General features: G+C 45.0%; 1 protein-coding gene across 3 annotated transcripts in view; it reads right to left on the reverse strand.

Annotated features, from left to right (window-relative positions):
• The window catches only part of ADAM12 (ADAM metallopeptidase domain 12), a 323,192-nt gene extending 310,475 nt beyond the window's left edge, over positions 1-12,717 (reverse strand). For all 3 annotated transcript variants that reach the window (XR_012077674.1, XR_012077673.1, XM_072972099.1), the window contains exon 1: positions 12,275-12,717. Coding sequence is in view for 1 of the 3 variants with exons in the window: in XM_072972099.1 (XP_072828200.1) it covers positions 12,275-12,362 (88 nt within the window). In the remaining 2 variants the exon portion in view is untranslated. The remainder of the gene's footprint in view (positions 1-12,274) is intronic.
• Between the last annotated feature and the right edge of the window lie 5,453 nt (positions 12,718-18,170).

An 18,170-nucleotide genomic window follows, 5' to 3' on the forward strand; every position in this document is an offset into this window, starting at 1 on the left:
GAACACACAGCACTCGTAGCCCACTAAATCCGCGTGGGAGTCACATCAGCGGGAACAAGCTAAAGACATCTCGCTATTTGATGTCATTTCTGCCCATAAGAGACGCAGAAGCTGCTCTTAGGGGTTTTTTTTTTTTTTTTATGCTTCAGGCAGTTGTCTCGACTTGGCTGTTCAGACTAGAGCCGAGCCAGTCCCTTCTGCCACCCTTTCCGGGATCTCTTTCTTACTGGGCCTCCGTAACCAACGACTTGGCCCTCAGCTGTGTTGAGTCAGAACGGGGGTTGAAAAGCACTTGAAGGGTGAGCAGAGACAAGAAAAAGAGATGGAAACGTGTCAACTTGGAGAGGAAGTTTTAGGAGGACCATCTATTACAGCTGAATAACTTACGCTCCAAGGAGCACACTTTCCCCACGAAGCAACTGGAAGCAAAACTTAACGAACTGAGTAGACAAAATCAGACATGTCCAGATTTTTAGCGGCAAACCAGGCATTTGATTTTTCTAGATAATTCAGTGGAGTCACTGATCTCTATGGGATCATGGTATCCCTGCCAAGAGTTACAAAGACGAGTGTTTCAATCATCGCTCTCCTCATTATACACTCCACTCTCTATATTGGAATTTTAAAGTATGGAACAAATTCAACATACGCTCCTGGAAGGCTCATATGAATGGAATTCTGTTGACACCTCTGCTGGCAGAGGAGCAGCTTCTGGGAGTGTGGGCCGGTCTCGTCTCCCAGCTGTTCTCATTTTGCCTCAGCCAGAGGGAGATGGGGACAGCTGATGGCTTCACCCCCAAAGCCCAGCTTGGCCCCATCACCAGCACGTCTCACCCCTGCAGCTGCCAAGGCAAAGACTAACATGCCAGCGGGAAAGCAGCTGACTCGCTCTTCTGACCCAGTTTGTGGAGTAGTAATAGAAGCCGAGAATCAGGGTACCAGGTGGGTTCGACACCTTTCTGTGCATCTTTGGGACCCACTCCCTCTAGATGCCAGGAGGGGAGGGTCTGTGTCTGTTTTTCTCACCATCACATCCTTAGCCCCTGGCACAAATCCAGGATTAAAGGGATAGATACATTGACAGGCAAATATACTGACTTAGAGAATCAAAGAATCCACGCTGGAGACTTTCAGTCCTGAAAATGTGCAGAACTGAACTGATGCAGATAGAAAACCTTCCCACTACAAACACATAAAAATGTTAAATAAAATGTGGCACTTTTATGGTACATACATAACTAAACTAGAAAGAAAGGAAAGGAAATTACCAGGATCCATAAATAACAAGGGATTTCATAGCCAGTGCATTCAGACACTGCCAATGCCATGGAAATCCAGTAGACCCAGCAGATACAGGCCTTCAGTCTAGGAGCTGTAATTCTAATGACAGGAGGTATGATCTGGAGCACAAGAGATGCGAGGATGGAGATGAGATCCTTTCAGAAAGCCAAGATTCTGTAGGACTGCCCTTCCCAATTTCAAGGGGCTAGAAAAACTATACCAAATGTCCCAGGGAAACTGCAAAGTGGCTGTTTATCCAGACAGCCTGTGACAGGCAGTCTCCCAAGAGAACTCAAAACTTCAAGCCTTTGCCACGTGGGTGTGGAGACCAAATTTACAATAGCCATGTGGTGTAAAATTCCTAAGATGAGAAATGAACATACTCTGATGAGTAAAACCCTTGAAACACCTGTCATAACTAAAACCCTGTTATCCTGGACCTTTCTCAATCCAGGGTGCACGGGACTCTCATGGAGGGCATAGTGGTGGAAGGGAAAAAGCTGAAAATGAGTTCACTATTCAAACCTGCAAGGCATTAGGAGAGAGAGTTTATGATAATACAGGTTCAGTGCCCTAGGAGATAGAATTAATAGAATAATCTAAAAGGGGTAATAACATATGAATCCAAACATTTTAAAGACTAGAAGAATACATAAAAACCATGATGCAAGATGGTAAAGGGACATTATTCTTAAAGATCTATTAGGTTTAAAAAAGAATGAAATAAAGCTTCTATAAGTGAAACAGGCATTGGAAATTGCAAAGTAAGTCCACAGGCCATTTAAATAGGAATCCAGAACTAGACACAGTTCAAGAGAGAATTACGAAATGGAATTTAGATTTGGAGGCATCGCCCAGAATGTCAAGCAGGAAGATAAAGGGATGAAGAGCAGTTAGAAACAGGACGGCTGAATGATAAGGTCCAACCACATATTAAAAAGTTCCAAAGGAGATCATAGAGAAAATAAGGACAAGACAGTAATCGAGGCGATAATGACTGAGAACTTTCTGTAACTGGTTGGGCTCAAGAAGCACGGCAAGGCCAGACATACGCAAATCAAAAATGAATCCATGTCAACAAACATGATAATTAAAGTGCAGAACCACAAACAGAGAGCAACGTTACAAGCAACCAGAGAAAAACGGCACGTTTAGTGCAAGGGAACAATCATTAAACTAAAGGATTCTCAACAATGACAGCAGAGGCCAGCATGCCTGTTAAAGGACAGGAACTGTCAGCCTAGAATTCTATGTACAGCTAGGCTAACAGGTAAGAAAAAGAGAAAACAAGCATTTTTCAGGCAGACGAATACAGAGGATTCACTATTTATAGCTCTTCAATGCAACACTACTTGGATAAGAGGCAAATTGAATCCGGGAGGCTGAAGAGGTTTGCAAGAAGCCATGATAAAAAAAAATGAGGGGGGGCACTGATTACATTGGATAAATCAAAATAAGCTTGCTCTACTAAAAACAAAAGCAAAATCTATCACTACCCCCCGATGTTTGTTTTTCTTTTTTTTTTTTGATGAGAGATGTGCTTCAGAATGGAAGAACTAAAATGCTAGGCAACAATAACAATAAATGGGATGTGTGATGAAAGGCGGTGGTGGCGTTTAGGAGGCCAGAGTCACTGGCTACATGTACACCTTATTAACCGGAAGTGCAATGTCAAAAATTTAGCAGTGCCGCTAAAATTGTGAGAATCGAATATAGAACCTCTAAATTTATAGAGCTGGGAAGAACGTAGAGAACAAAATGGAAGAAGAGTTCAAAAACATCAAAGGTTATGATGCATGTGAAGGAGTGGGACCAGTAGTCAGTTAACAGGCAGCAATTACAAAGTTTTTAAATTTTGGCATACTTTGTTTATAATCGACACATGTGAAATACAGTGACATGGAAAATTTGCAAGTAAAGAGATAAGAAAAGATATACAAGAAAAACATTAACCAAGAGAAAATATATCAATCGCAATATTTGCCTTAGACACACCTGAAGTTGTACACAGTTGAATGGACCCAACAAACTAGCCTCAAAATGTATGCTGCAAAAACTGACAGAATTATAAGGAAAAATAAAAAATCCATGATTGTGTTTGATTCTTATAACCTCTCAGAAAAATACTGAACAAGAAATATTAGTCATAATATAAACTATGACATCAGTTAACAAGCTTAATCTAATTGACATATGTAGAAACATACATACACAATACTTAGAAGATACACATTATTTTTAAACACAAGTGTAACTTTTACAACAATGAACCATGTATTAATTAGCTCATAGAGAAAAGTTCAAATATATGAGAGTTAATAAGCCACAGATCACCTTCTCGGACACCAGTGCAACAAAATCTGGCATCAAGAACCAAGAGTTACTAACTTTACTCAAGCACTTGGAAAGTGAAAAACACACTCACTCACATACACACCAATCCAAACATGTGTCTAAATAACTTAGCACTCAAAAAATCATAATGCAAGTAGTAGACTATTTTGGCCTGGATGAGGATAACACAAAACTAAAACAAACCTTGTGTGAAACAATGAAAGCAGTAATTGGAGGAAAATTTTCAACTTTTGCGAATATAACAGAAGGATGATTGAAAATGAAAGAGAATGCATAAGAACTATAAAGGAAAAAACAAAAATTACCAGGTGATAATTTTTTTTTCAGGTGATAATTCTCAGAATTTCTATGAAGTTGGCTCACAAACGATTAGAACTAATAAAAATCGAGCGTGGCTGCCGAATTCAAAATAAAAGTACAAAAATCACCCATTTATACTGAAAAAGGAAACATCGATTAGGACTTTTTAAAAAGATATCATTCCATAGATTAAACAAGGATACTCACGACCTGGTACTTGTTGAAATTGAGTAATAGACACGTGGGTGTTCACTATGTGAGTCTGTCTACTTCTGCATATGTATAAAATGGGCCACATTAAAATTTTTTAATTAAAAAAAAGCCATGCCATTCAAAATAACAACAAATTTAGTAGGTACTTAGAGTAACTTGAAATGTATCTTGATAAGATGTGCAAGAACTTCAGAGAGAAAAAAATTTTAATGTATTGAATAATACTAAAGAAAATATATACATAAATGACCATATTTATGGCAGGAAGCTTTGATGTCATGAGACTGTCAAGTCTCCCAAAATACACAAACAGTTCATGCAGCCTAATATGAAAAAAGGTAACCAACCCAATCAAAAACTGGGCAGAAGACCTAAACAGACATTTCTCCAAAGAAGACATCCAGATGGCCAACAGGCACATGAAAAGACACTCAATATTGCAAATTATTAGAGAAATGCAAACCAAAACTACAATGAGGTATCACCTCACACCAGTCAGAATGTCCATCATTAAAAAGTCTATAATAATAAATGCTGGAGAGGGTGTAGAGAAAGGGAACCCTCCTACACTGCTGGTGGGAATGTAAATGTGTGCAGCCACTATGGAGAACACTATGGAAGTATGGAAGCTCATTAAAATACTAAGAACAGAGTTACCATATGATCCAGCAATCCCACTTCTGAGCATAAATCCAGAGAAAACTCTAATTCAAAAAGATACGTGTACCCCAGTGTTCATAGGAGCACTGTATACAATAGCCAAGACATGGAAGCAACCTCAACGTCCATCGACAAATAACTAGATAAAGAAGATGTGGCATGCATGCATGCACACACACACACACACAATGGAATATTAACTCAGCCATAAAAAAGAATGAATAATGCCATTTACAACGTGGATAGAACTGGAGATCATCATTCTAAGTGAAGTAAACCAGAAAGAGAATGACAAATGTCATAAAATATCACTTATATGTGGAATCTAAATACAATGATACAAATGAATTTATTTACAAAACAGAAATAGATTCACAGACATAGCAAACAAACCTATGGTTACCAAAGGGTAAAGTGGGGTGGGAGGGAGGGATAAATTAGGAGACTGGGATTAACATATACACACTACTATATATAAAATAGATAAACAACAAGGACCTACTGTACAGCACAGGGAACTGTATTCAGTATCTTATAATAACCTATAATGGAAAAGAATCTGAAAAAGAATAAAACTGAATCACTTTGCTGTACATCTGAAATTAACGCAACATTGTAAATTAACTATACTTCAAGAAAAATGGTTTAAATATTGGGAAGCCATTGGTAATGGTAAAAATGGTTAAATTAAAAATGGTTTAAAAAATAAAAATAAAAACTACTTAATAAAAGAAAAATATAACACAGACTCTAAGTCCTGAGGCAGGCTCCCAAGAACAGTACCGAAAACCCCCAGGATTTAAGAAAGCAAAACCAGGTTCTCAGATGACATTCAGACTCATGAGAAATGCTTCAATCCTATCCTGGCTTTAATCACAAATATAGCAAAACACAAAACAAGGAGTCTTTCCATCAAACTGAAGGCCAGTGTACCCCACGCCCTGCCAAGGGAAGACGAGTCAGTGTGTATCAACAGTTCTAAGGACGGATCATCCAAAGGGATTGGGGAGGCCAGCGCTTCCAGGAGCAGGTCAACAGATGGAAGGTCCGGAGTGAGTCCAAGGAGGCTGCCCAATTTTTTAAGCAGCTGCCTAGAAAATGAGCTCTTAATGTCACCTTGGGATGACATCAAAGCTTAAAGGATACAAAATATCAATATGATGCTGAATTATCTGCTTCTCCATCTCATAAATCAGATGCAGGTGAGGTACACTGGACATTAAGTAAGGCACCAGGAAGCAGGGTGCAGAGTGAGCTGGAGGATTGCAGTGGGAGCCTGCAGATCGCATGGTACTCCAGGCCCTCATTTCTACTGGCAAGTGAAGTTTATTCGAACTGCATTACCGTACTGTTTAAAAGAAACTAAATTACAATCTCATTGCTATAGACGTTGTAATTACTTCAGAAATAGAGTATATAGATCACAAAATGTGAACCACAGCTAGGCTAAGACCTGGTCTCCATTACGACACAGCCTAGAGATGGCCAGCATCTGCCGCTTAGCAGACACTCAACATTCTGAAGCCATGGTTTCTTCCTCTGTAGCCTGAGGTCAATACCAGGGCCAACTGCAAGCTTCTCCCACGAGGATCAAGTGAGACAGTGCGTGCAAAAATCCTGCCACAGCTTCTGGCACCAACACACTCAACAAATGCCGTTTTAAGTAACTGTGTGCTGGTATGAAAACTTTAGATTTAATAAAATACTAAACAAACACATATAAAGAAGCAGCTACTACAAATGCAGAGAAACTATTTCCCAAAACACTCAGTATAGATTATATCAAGTTCACGCTCTCACACCCGGAGAGCTGATAATTAAAGAACTGTACACACTACAGAGCTCTTCCAAGCAGCTCTCCGTGGGTACAAGGCCAGGGAACTATAGGGCTAGCTGTTCCGAACAGAAGCAACATCTGAAGATGTTTCTCACACCTGTCTTTATAAATCAGAGATACTGCAGGAACCATTTAGCTTAGAAAGGCTTCTGGAACATACTCTGATACAAAAACAAAAACAACAACAACAAAAAATTCTTTTTTTTTTTTTGCAACTGTAATGAGTTCATTACAGCATCTTCTACACCAGGAAAAAATACATTAGCTTCTCCAGATGATGTAGTTGGATTCCTTTAAAAAAAAATCCTTTACAGTTTCCACAGCTGCAACATCTATCTCATTAGGTATATGCTGACTTTGAGTATTTATAGAATTTTTAAAGAAAGTTTTGAAACATTTAAAAGTGGATGTAATTTTTGTTTCCATAAGGAAGAAATAGAAAGAGTCAAATGACAAATGAAAGAACGAAAACACGTCTGTATGTAGAGTGTGGTCATAAAAGCGTGGGTCGACTTTTAAATGCACATGGCAGACCTGTAGGTCAGCACTCCCTCCTGAAGCCCTACAATACAAATAATAATCACAATAATAATTAAAAAATAGGAGAAAAAAATAACAACAGGTAAGAGAAAGCAACAAAACTTTGGAAGATGAAAGATGAGTGGTTACCTTCTTAACAGAGGAAAGAGAGCTGGAACCCTGTCGCCTAGAGAGGAGGGAATCCATCAAAAAGTGAGATGCAAGAGAAGTAGCTTGGCAAGGCTTGAGAATGGGAGGCACTGGGCACCTCTGACGGTCAGTACAGCCTGGGCCGAAGGACCATCCGAGAAAGTTGGAGCTGTAGGTCCGTTGCAAAGCCAGCACAGGTGGGTGACCATCCCTTCCACTTCATCAGAGAGGAGCTATATGTTCTGGAGACACTGAAACAGAGAAGTTCTGTATGCAGGCTCTCCAGGCAGAGCCAAGAGTGAGGAAGTGCTAGCAAAGGGCCAAAGTGACAGCAAAAGGATTTTTAAAAAGAAAAATAAACAAAGCATTTTCATAGGTGAGACATCCATCTTAACCCTGTTCCCTACTCAGTTCACAAGCCTCATAGTGAGGCTTAAATCCTCAGCAGGAGGTGGCGAGATTCTTCTTTGGGGAAACTGACCAACCCAAGAAAAAAGACACTCAGTGACGTATGGAGGTTCCCCCCAGCAAAGTGAAGGCCAACCAAGTACTAAAGCCATCCTTGAAGCAGACAGAAGTTTCAACCAGCAAATGCCTTGTGATTAAATATAGACAGACAGCCAAAATACAGACATTTGAAGAAAGTCAGAGACTACAACAAATGGGGGTGGGGGCAGGGTCTGAGAACTAACAATGAGAATAAAATGAGTGAAACAATGTTTAAAAAATAAAATTAATACATGCCAAGAGTTCAGAGAAATCTTGTATCCATTATTTTAAAAGAATAGAATCTTATGGGGGAAAGGAACATTCTAGAATAAGAAACATTTCTTGGAAATTAAATATATAGTAGCAGAAATAAACAACTTGAGTGGCAGGGTTGGAAAATGAAATTAAACCAACTCACCCAGAAAGTAGAACAAAATAAAAGAGACGAACAATAGTGAAGACAATTAGGGGATGTTTTCAGAAAGTGGGGATATTCAGCTAATCGCAGTTTCACAAAAAGCGTGAGAAAAACAGTGAGGAAGAAGTCATTGAAGAAATGATAAAAGAAAGTACACTGGAACTTTACAGTGTGAGTTTTCAAACAGAAAGGGTCCATGGAGTTGCCAGCAGGACTACTGATAAGAACTTAGCTAAGGCTTGTCATCACGAAATGGGGAAATACTGAGGATTAAGAGAAGATGATAAAGCTTTGAGAAAGAAAACAAGGCTACATTTAAAGGATTTACAGTCACTATGCCAGCAACTTCCCAAGCAGCATTGGGCATAGAGACAATGAAGAAATGCCTCATTAAATACTGAGGAAATATGATTTCCACCTTGAAATTTTATTCCTAAAAAACCTAGCAATCAAAGATGATATATACTACCACTTTGTGGTATGCATATGTATATATGCATGTATGTATATCAAAGGTGGCATATATTATATTGCTGGTTTGCATATATATATTTGCATGCAAGATATGGCAGACACATGTTCCAACCTTCTTTCTTACTCAGAGAACTCTGTTTTGTTTGAAACACCAATGTGTACAATGAAAAATATTCACTTTTCTATCTTCCCGTGCAACGAGCAGTAGCCCTGTGTCACAGTCTAGCCAGGAGAAAGTCTGCTACAAAATTTTCTGGAAATTCTTAATTTCCCAATGAAATAGATGGGGCTGACTCTGCCTTTTGCCTCTTCTGCCTTATCACTGCCTAGAATGCAGATATAATGCCAAGATGTGCAGCAGCCATCATGAGACCATGAGTCAGTAGGCATAAATGCAAAAGTCAACATGTAATTATGGCAGAAACAAGCAAAAGTAAGAGCTGGGGGTCCCTGATAGTATCAATGACCCAATATACCAGCTACTACACTGCTTACTTCACAAATGCTTGTTAGGAAGAGGTTAAAAAAAAAAAACCTGCTGTAGTCAGGTTTTCTGTTATCTGCTATGGAAAGTATTTAAACATTCCTTACAAGTTATCAAAGTTTTATCTCCCACATGCCCTTCTCAGGAAGTTACTAAAACATGTGCCCCACAAAAATAAGAAATAAACTGGAAAACAGAAAGTTACGGTGTTCAGAAAACAGGTGGCCCAACACAGGAAGGCTGTTTCTAGCCATCTTGGTAATATAGTAATACTGAGACAACAGCTGAAATACCTGCCTAAAACTAAGCAGTTTATACTGGAACAAAAAGAAAAGGGTTCTAAGAGAGAAAGCAAGAAAAATAATGGATAGATTACCCAATGTGTTTGATCATGTCGAAAGGAGTTTACTAACTGCCCAGAGAGTTTGGAGGTAAAGTAGAGATTGGTACACAGGAGACAAAGCAAAACAGTAAAAAACAAAAACAAAGCAGATATTAACTCTAGGAAAAACAAAAAGTTGAAAGAGGGATGAAATGGAATTATAGAACATCCTATGGCTCAGTCATAAATAATAGTTGCTTCAAGGTGCAAACACTAAAAACTGGGGTTTTTAAAATAATTATGACAATATTACATTGGAAAGCAGGAAAGAAGAGAAGCTCATGTGGCTGGAGTAGAGTGAGCGGGGGGAGACTAAGGGAGATAACAGAGGAAAACAGGCATTCGGTTATCCAGAGGTTTGGATTTTTCTTAACAGCCACAGAAAGCCACTGGAGAGTTTTAAACAGGAAACCAGCATGATCCAACTCATGATTGAAATTGATGACCTTGGCTGCGGTGCTAGGAAGAGTACATTGTGCAGGGACAAGCGGGGAAGCCAGCGGACGAGTTAGGAGGCTACTGCCCTGGGAATAAGAGGCTTCTGCAGAAGAGATAAAAAGAAGGAGGGAAAAGAGGCCTAGGTTGAAGAAGGCACACTTTGAAAATGGGGGGACGTGGGGAGATGGGAACACATTTTGGAGGTCGGTGGCTTAGGGAGGGGAAGGGGAGACTCAGGGATGATTTTTCTAAGTGTTTGAATGAGGCTTCTGGAAGAGGCAGACAATGTTATTACTGAGTTGGGAATCTGGGGGCAGAATGGATTCAGGAACGGAGGGTTTGGGAGGTCAGGTTCTGTTCTGGATCTGCCAGGGCTGAGAAGCTACGGGAGGGTACCAAGGAGGCAACTGTTCTGGGACTCACGGTAACACACGGCGATAAACCCCCAAATATGCTCTGCCTTCAACAAGTAGTAATCCCTCCCTTTCTCTTGCCAACACAAAGAAATGTTTCACTATATGTTTGGATTTTTAAGCAACCTCAGTGCTATGATTTGGTGCACTGATGGATTTAAGACTTGATACTGAGAATCCAAGGATAAACAAGCAGTGAATCCTGGGATATGGCAGCATGTAACCCACTCTAAATGTATAGGCCTAACCGGTTTTCTATTTTGAGTCACATCTATCCTAAGGAAAAACCCTCTCTACCAAAGCTGCAGTCATAAACTAATAAAAGCCCTCCCTCCATGAAATAATTTCTCATTATTAGCTTGATTCTGTAAACATTTTCCTCTAAAAAACATATTGTCCATGCTCAGTGGACTTCTGTTTATGCGTGCAGACCATGTGCCAAGCGAAAGATCACCTCGGGCACACTTTGAGATTCTGTTTCAGTTTTTAAAAAGTTCTTTCTCAATAAATATTCAAAAGGACCAATTTGTACAAAAGTCTTTCAAAATACTTTTGACTACTATTATTTTCACTTGAAGGTCATAGAGTTACTTAGCTAAACAGCAGTATTCTTTCTTGTTTTTTTTTCACTGTTTCCTCCTTGCTTTGAGCAATCCTTTTATTTAATCATTCCTTGCCAAGTTGGTCTTCATTGCCGCGTGGATTTTCACGGGGTGGGTGGGGAGTGGCCACATTACAGCAGATGCGGTGGGGATGAAGGAGGGCAGTGGCAATTGCAAATAAAACATACCATAAGGTGGTAATGGCTCGTGATTGAGGCCAGTTGTTGAAAAGTAAATGCCTGTTAAATAGTATCATAGAAATTTAGAACTGGAAGCCAAGGCAAGACTTTCATTGATAGGCCGACAGCGCCTCTAGCGGCAGAAAGACGGCGGCGGCGGCGACCAGAGGAAACTCCGGATTTTTTACAAAGGCACCTGCTGTTTGAGTTCTCATTATGCAAAAACGAAGGAGCCACGGGTGCCCGGTTTTAAGAGGATGCAACTTGGGGAAATCTAGATCTCTAAAACTGCTATAATAGCCACACTTCAGTTTAACTTCGGAATGAGCCGTCACTTTACACAAGTGAGATTGTTTAGCCGAGAAACTGACTGACAGAGTGGCGGGAGACAGAAAAATTCTGCTCAGGTTTGGCCGCCACGGACAACTGGGGAGCGATCCAAAGAAAACGAGAGAAGCAGGCAAAAGAGTCAATTTTAAAAATGGAGAGCGCTGTGCGACGCAGCAGACACACCTGCGGAGAAGGGGCTGGCTCACCTGCGTGGTTCCTGTGCGTCCCCCAAGTGTATCCGCGGGGGAGGCAGGGGTGGAAAGGAAACCTCGTGGAGTGTTGACCGGGGCCTGGGGTGAGGGGATTCACTAAGGGACTGGGTGAGATGACCCGACGCGAATCATCCCGGGCGACATGTGTAACTGTCAAGGCAGAGAGACACCCTCGCAAATGATCCCCGAGAGGGGAGGACACGCGGGAGAAGCCCCAAGTCTGTGCCACTCGGGCTAAGCGCGGGCGGCTTCCGGGCCCCGAGCCAAGTGTCCCCTCCTCCCCCCGGGAATTGGCACCTGGTGGGGGCCGGAGGGAGAGGGGGGGGTCCTCTCTGAGCTGGGAGCCCGAGCCCCCGGGCTCGGTGGCAGCGCCCCCGCGCGCCGCCTGGCGGGGCAATCCTGCCACTCGGTGTCCCCCGGGTGCGGCGCGAGGTGCCCCCGGAGGGCGAGTCCCCAGCCGGAGGATGCCCCTGAGCGGCAGGCGAGAGGGGGAGAGCCAGGGACCGGCAAAGGAGCCGCCTGGGCTCTGGAGACTTACCTCGGGCCGTGCGCGGCGCGAGCAGAGCCCCGGCCAGGGCGAGCAGGAGGGCGCGGGCGGGGGGCGCGGGCGGCGGGCGCGCTGCCATCGTCGCCGGCCTTCAGTGCAGCAGCTCTCGGGGCCGGGCGGCGAGCGCTGCACCATCCCACGCGGGCGCCGGGCGGGGGCCGGGCGGCGCGACCCGAGGGATTTCCTGCTGCAGGGAGTCAACTGCGAGCCCCTCGCGCAGCGCCCGGCCGCTGAAGAGCTAGTTTAGGCTTTCATTTTTTTAAAAGAAAGTTTTCCCCGGCGTGTGTGTGTATGTGTGTGTGCGTGCGTGCGCGCGCGCGCGCCGTTCTGGCACGAGCCGGCCTTGACCGTTGCAATAAATGAGCAAACTGTCCGAGTTGGCCCGGGGACGAGGAAGATCGTTAGTGAGAGAAGGCAGGCCTGTGAAATGGATCCACGGCCAACAGTCACCGGTCTCATTACCACGGAACAAATTATCGTCTCCCCCGCACCCCCGCCTGCCGGCGGCGTCCCGCGGGTCCTAGAGACCGCTCAGGGTCCCCCGCCAGGGTCCCGCCCAGAGCCGGCGCTCGCCCACCCCCGGGGCGGCTCGGGGCCGGGCGCCTCCTGGGCCGCGCGCCCCGGCGGCACAGACGTGGCGCGGTGGCGGCGCGGGCGCCCGGAGCGCACACATCCCCGCCCCGGGATGATGTGGCCGCGGGGCCCCGGGCGCCCGGCTGCCAAGAGCACACGCGGCTGCACGGTCCAGCTTTCCAGTCTGAGGCTGGAAACGATGACTCGGCTGCTCGCTCCCGGCTCGCCGGGAACCCGCGGAACGCGGGTAGCAGGTTTGAAAGGCTGTCCACCATCCGGACGCGCTTCCCTAAGCCCCCAGACGGGTATCTCGGTGCCAGAGAATGAGCTTGGACTCGCGGGCACGCGACGTCCGGGCATTCTGCTTTTGACGCATTGCTTTAGGTTTTACGTTAATAGATCGGCTCGAGTTTCTCTCTTCCATGGCATGGACCCAAAACGGGGTGCACGGCGATGTTTCCCAAACTTTTCTGATCATGAGAAACATCTGGGTGTGTCTGTTAAAAATACAGATTCCTAGGCTCCCTCCCAAGCCTTTAAATGCGCCTCTCCAGGCCGCGGAGCCCAGGGAGCACCGAATGTTTGGGAAGTATCAGTGAAGCGGATGGAGGGCGTCGCCTCCGAATCCGAGTTCTTGGTGGTCTCCCCCTCTTCTGCCCCACAGCCTCGCAGAGACACAATATCAGTTCTTAGAACAGGACTTGCCCTCTCCGAGACCATCGGTAGCAGCAAGGAAGGGGGTCACACAGACTACAGGAGCTGGACAGATCAAGGATGGCTTTGTGCCCCACCTTGTGGAACCACTGTGATCCCCAACCTTGGCCACCTATTAGAACGCTAAGGGCTAACCAGAAAATAACACCCCCACCCAGATTAACTCAGAATCTCCACCCATGGATGGAGCCTGAATCGTTTCCAAAGCCCCAGGTGACCCTACTGTGCGGCAGGGAGGGAGAGTGCCCTGCAGAACTCTGTCCTGTGACCTCCCACGGATTTGAGACCCAAGCCCCAGTCCAAGAGGCATTCAGCCAGCATCTGAGGACCCTCCCTCTCGCGCCATCTCTTTTTACTGGAAAGTAGCTTTTCTCCTTTCTCCCCCTTACTCCCAGGTTTCTGCAGTGTTCCCAAGAACCAGGTCAACCTTTCTCAACAAAGTGCAGGCCGTTTTTAAAAAAACCCAAAAGCCAGACGCACTGGCCCCAGGGCCCCCTTCTCAGCGCCAGGACATCTCAGAGCTCCACTGGGAGCCAGGCCTGGGTCCAAGCCCCAGTTTGAATCCAGCCCTACTACGCACCCCTCTGCCTGTCCTTTGTTCATTCATTCACTCGATCAGCAATTAGCAACACTACATTCGAGACTTGGGAAACCAAACTAATGAGAAATGCCTCTTGCCTTCAAAGGCTTTTCTGTCTCGTAGGACAAACTGATAAATCACGGCTATTGACGGGCGTGAGCTGGTTACTTAGCCCCTTTGTAATCATTCGGTTGCTTGTGAACTACATTATTTATTACACACTTCATATAATCGGAGTATTGTGCTAAACCTGCATTATTTCATTTTGAAATCCTGAAGATACGGATGAGGAAATGGCAGAGTCTAAAGGTTAAGTAGTTTTCCCGTGGTCACAGGACTGAGAAGTGGGTCAGCGCTCACACCAGGTCCTTGCAAATGCAGCCTCTGTCCTTACTTCCAATTTCCAACCTTCAGTTCAGCATCTGTTAAGTGAAAGTAAAATACAAGCCTCCTGCGTGGGAGTGAGCATTCGGTGAGCTAATCCAGTGCCTCCCCAACCCACGGGATTCCTAGTGTTTGCTGAAAATCCACTTCCCTGACGTTTGCCCTGGGGTTCTCATGAAGGGGGTCTGGGAAGGGCAGTTTTAGCAAGTGCTCAGGTGGTTCTGCTGCTCGTGTTCCACTGAGCCCTCAGAAACACTGCACAAGAGAGTTTTAAATTGTTTCCTTTAAGGTCAGTGGGAAAGATTCGTTTTAGAACGAGCCCAGCTGCTGGCCTCTTGAACCTTCATGACTAGTTAAATTGTTTATTCACTGTGACTGGGCGCTGGGCAGAGGGTCTTTTTAGCCTTTGTCTCCTAATGATCCATTTCTTTTTGTCCTTTAATATTCAGCTCTTGACTATAGAAGTCCTTTTTTTTTTTTTAAACGTGAAAGTTGCAAAGCTCTCTCCAAAGGGCTAAATGTGCCCCCAGGGCTGTCCTTGGTTTGTTTCTGATTGAAGGGAGGAAAAAAAAAAAAAAACCCACAGCCAATGCAGGGGGCAAAAAGAAAGATAAAAAAGAAAACCCTGTCCACTAGCCCTAGTTTCTCAGTCCTGTGATTCACCACCTCTTGTGAAGCAAGGAGCCTGGGCTGACGCTTATCCATAAAGACTTCATGCTCCTTGGTGACAGCCAACTAGGCAGAGAGTGACTTGTACGTCCGGCAGATGGTCAGCCTCTGGATGGAAACTCTGCCCCCTGGTTCACAGGAAATGGAAGCCGACATGGCATTCAATACTAGATTGTTAGGTAATGGTATGGGGTCAGAGGCCAGGATCTGCTCATTAAAATTTCAGATAGATGGCTTGTTGTCCCTTCCTTTCCAGAAGAATTGACCTTTGCAATACCGTTTCCTGTATCCTATTTTTGCTCCACAGTCTGGCATTCACAATGAACCGGGCACTCATTTCTTAACCCACGCTCACATTTAGTTGAATCTGCTTTGAGTACCAGCAGATGAAAAATGGAGGCAAACTTTCTTAAGCCAGGACTTTACAGCCAGCCACTCCTGATTTCTGCGATAAGTAAAGGGTCAGCGTCCTTGCCACTCGACTTACTGATGGAGCTTCAGACACAGGCTCACAAAACAGCTTTGATCTATCCAAGCACAGTTCCCAAGGCTTGCTGCAAAAGTAAACAAACACAATCGCCCCATGATTAAGATTCTTGGAAATCTTTTTAATTCCATCTCATGGGGAGATTGAAACTCATGATCCTCTCAGCCTATAATAATATGAAATCCATTTTTGTTTTCTTAGACCTTCTCACTTCAAGAGTCCATGCCTTCACCTCTAGAAACTTGCTCCCAAAGAGCCTCCTCTGGACAGATTAACCCCTTTTGGGTCTGATACTTCCAGTGTTGCACAGAATTGGTACTTAAGTAGCCCGTCCAAACACCAAAGAAAGAATGCTCCTGGGGGTATCGGGAACTCATGGATGCTCAAGCCAGAAGGCACATGGAAGGTCACTTAGACTAGCTCCATACCCCCATCTATACTTCTCTGTGTCACCCTGTCAATGGACCATCCAACTCCCCATTATATGCCTATGGTGGTGGGGAACTCACCCGCCAAGAGAGCCCATTGTAAGTACACTAAGTGACTGACAACACCCAGGAGGAGCAGAGCCACCACGGGCAGATCACCAGCTGCTGAGATAGACCCTTGGCTGCACCTGTCCGTCCTCTTCCACCGCCAGTCAAGAAGCCTGAATGAAATGACAGTCCTCAGAGAAAGGCAAATGGGGACTCTCGAAAACAAACACGAACTCACAACAAGAATGATCAAAGACATAAAGCTCCTCCTTCGTTTAAGAAATTAAGGTTAATCTTCCCTTCTCGTGTGGGCTGGGCTTAGGGACTCGTTCTAATAAATCGAACAGGGCCAAAGTGACCGGTGTGTAAGTTCTGAGACAAGTCATGAAAAGCATGAGTGACCCAGGTCGCTCACTCTGGGGGACACTGGCTGCCATGTGGTGAGGAACCTCAGGCAGCCCAATGGCGAAGGACCGGAGTGAGAACCTGGGGTCTCATGCCATCAGCCACATCAGTGCACCATCTTGGAAGTGGATCTTCCAGCCCCAGTCAAGTTTTCAGACGATGGCAGTCCAGGGAAGTTTCTGACTGCAACTTCCAGTGCCTAAGGTGGGCCCATCCAGCTGCACTGCTCCTGAACTCCTAAGCCACAGAAACTGCATGAAATAATGAATTTTTGTTGATTTGAGCCACACATTGGGGGGGGTAATTTGTTACACAGCAACAGACAACTAATCCATATTTAATAAAGCAAGCATTCCATTTCTGTATTTTTTCTAGCTTCCAAGGATCCCCAATCATTTCAATTATCAAGGGCACCTCCCTTCTTGTTTTTGAACTTTGAATATGAGTTATAGATAGGGTGGCCATCGGTCCCAGGTTTGTCCTAGCATAATTATAACAGTACTCCCCCCAATCACTTTCACAAGTGTCCTGGTTTACTAACAAATCACCCTGTTAGCCCATCTATAGATGAGTACGTCTTTTGCGTGGTGTTTTGGGAGCAGAAGGGGGGAGACCGGTACATAAGCTTGGTTTTACATCCTGCCTCTGTTCCTTTTGTGAATGATGATTGAATGAGTGACTGAGCTCACGGTGACGCATAGTACCCGTAAGCATGGCAACAGCTGTGACAACCAGAGCCAATTCTCCAGGAGACTAGAATTTCACAGGGTTTTCTGAGTATCGTCACCACACGGTTAGCCAGGCACGCAGTGACCTGATCTAAACGGCCACTTGCGGAAGTTGTGACACACTTCTTACCAGGTGCCGAAGAGCCTGCAGGCACGTGCTGCTGACTGTATTGCGAGCACGCCAACAAGAGCACGTGATAAAGGCCATGCTTGCTCTTGGATGAAGAGACTGCCCCTAGAGAAGGCAAAGGTGTCCCCACCCATCCAGGCTGGCCACTCACTTGTCAGCTGAAAAGATGCATGGGCCCCAGAAGCCAGGAGAGCTGGGACTGGAGGAGGCTTTGGAGGCAGGCCAGGGCCTCCACATCTCCTGGTCTCCAGCACATCTCCTCCCCCGCTTCCCGCACCCCCCAGGGGCCAGGCTCGTTTTATAATAACTCCACGGGAGGCCGTTCTGAGACGTGCACACACGGGCACGAAACCCTTCTTCGCCTGATCTCTCCTGTGGCCAGTTAGGCCATTTGCCTCTCATCCTGTGCTCTTGAACTTGAGGAATAACTGGGCAGCGGCCCCTCTTCATGTACAGAGGGCAGTTCCCGTTTTGTCTTTACTGTTTTAGGCAAATCAACCCGAATTTCTTTAACTTGCCTCTTGGGTCCTATTCTCACTCTCTTTAATCATGTTTTTTGCTCTCTTTTGGATCCTCTCCAGTTTCTTGATTTCTCTTAAACTGCGGAGGCCAAATGTGGCCACGAAGCTCCAAGAAGGGTCTGCATGTGGCCGAGGGAAGCAGGGGGCGGGTTTGCTGCATCTGATTTATCGGTGAGGGTGGGGTGGGGGGTAGGGGGTAGAAACGTCTCTGTAGCTGAGA

Source organism: Vicugna pacos, chromosome 11 (assembly GCF_048564905.1).
Source record: "Vicugna pacos chromosome 11, VicPac4, whole genome shotgun sequence".
Classification (NCBI taxonomy): domain Eukaryota; kingdom Metazoa; phylum Chordata; class Mammalia; order Artiodactyla; family Camelidae; genus Vicugna; species Vicugna pacos.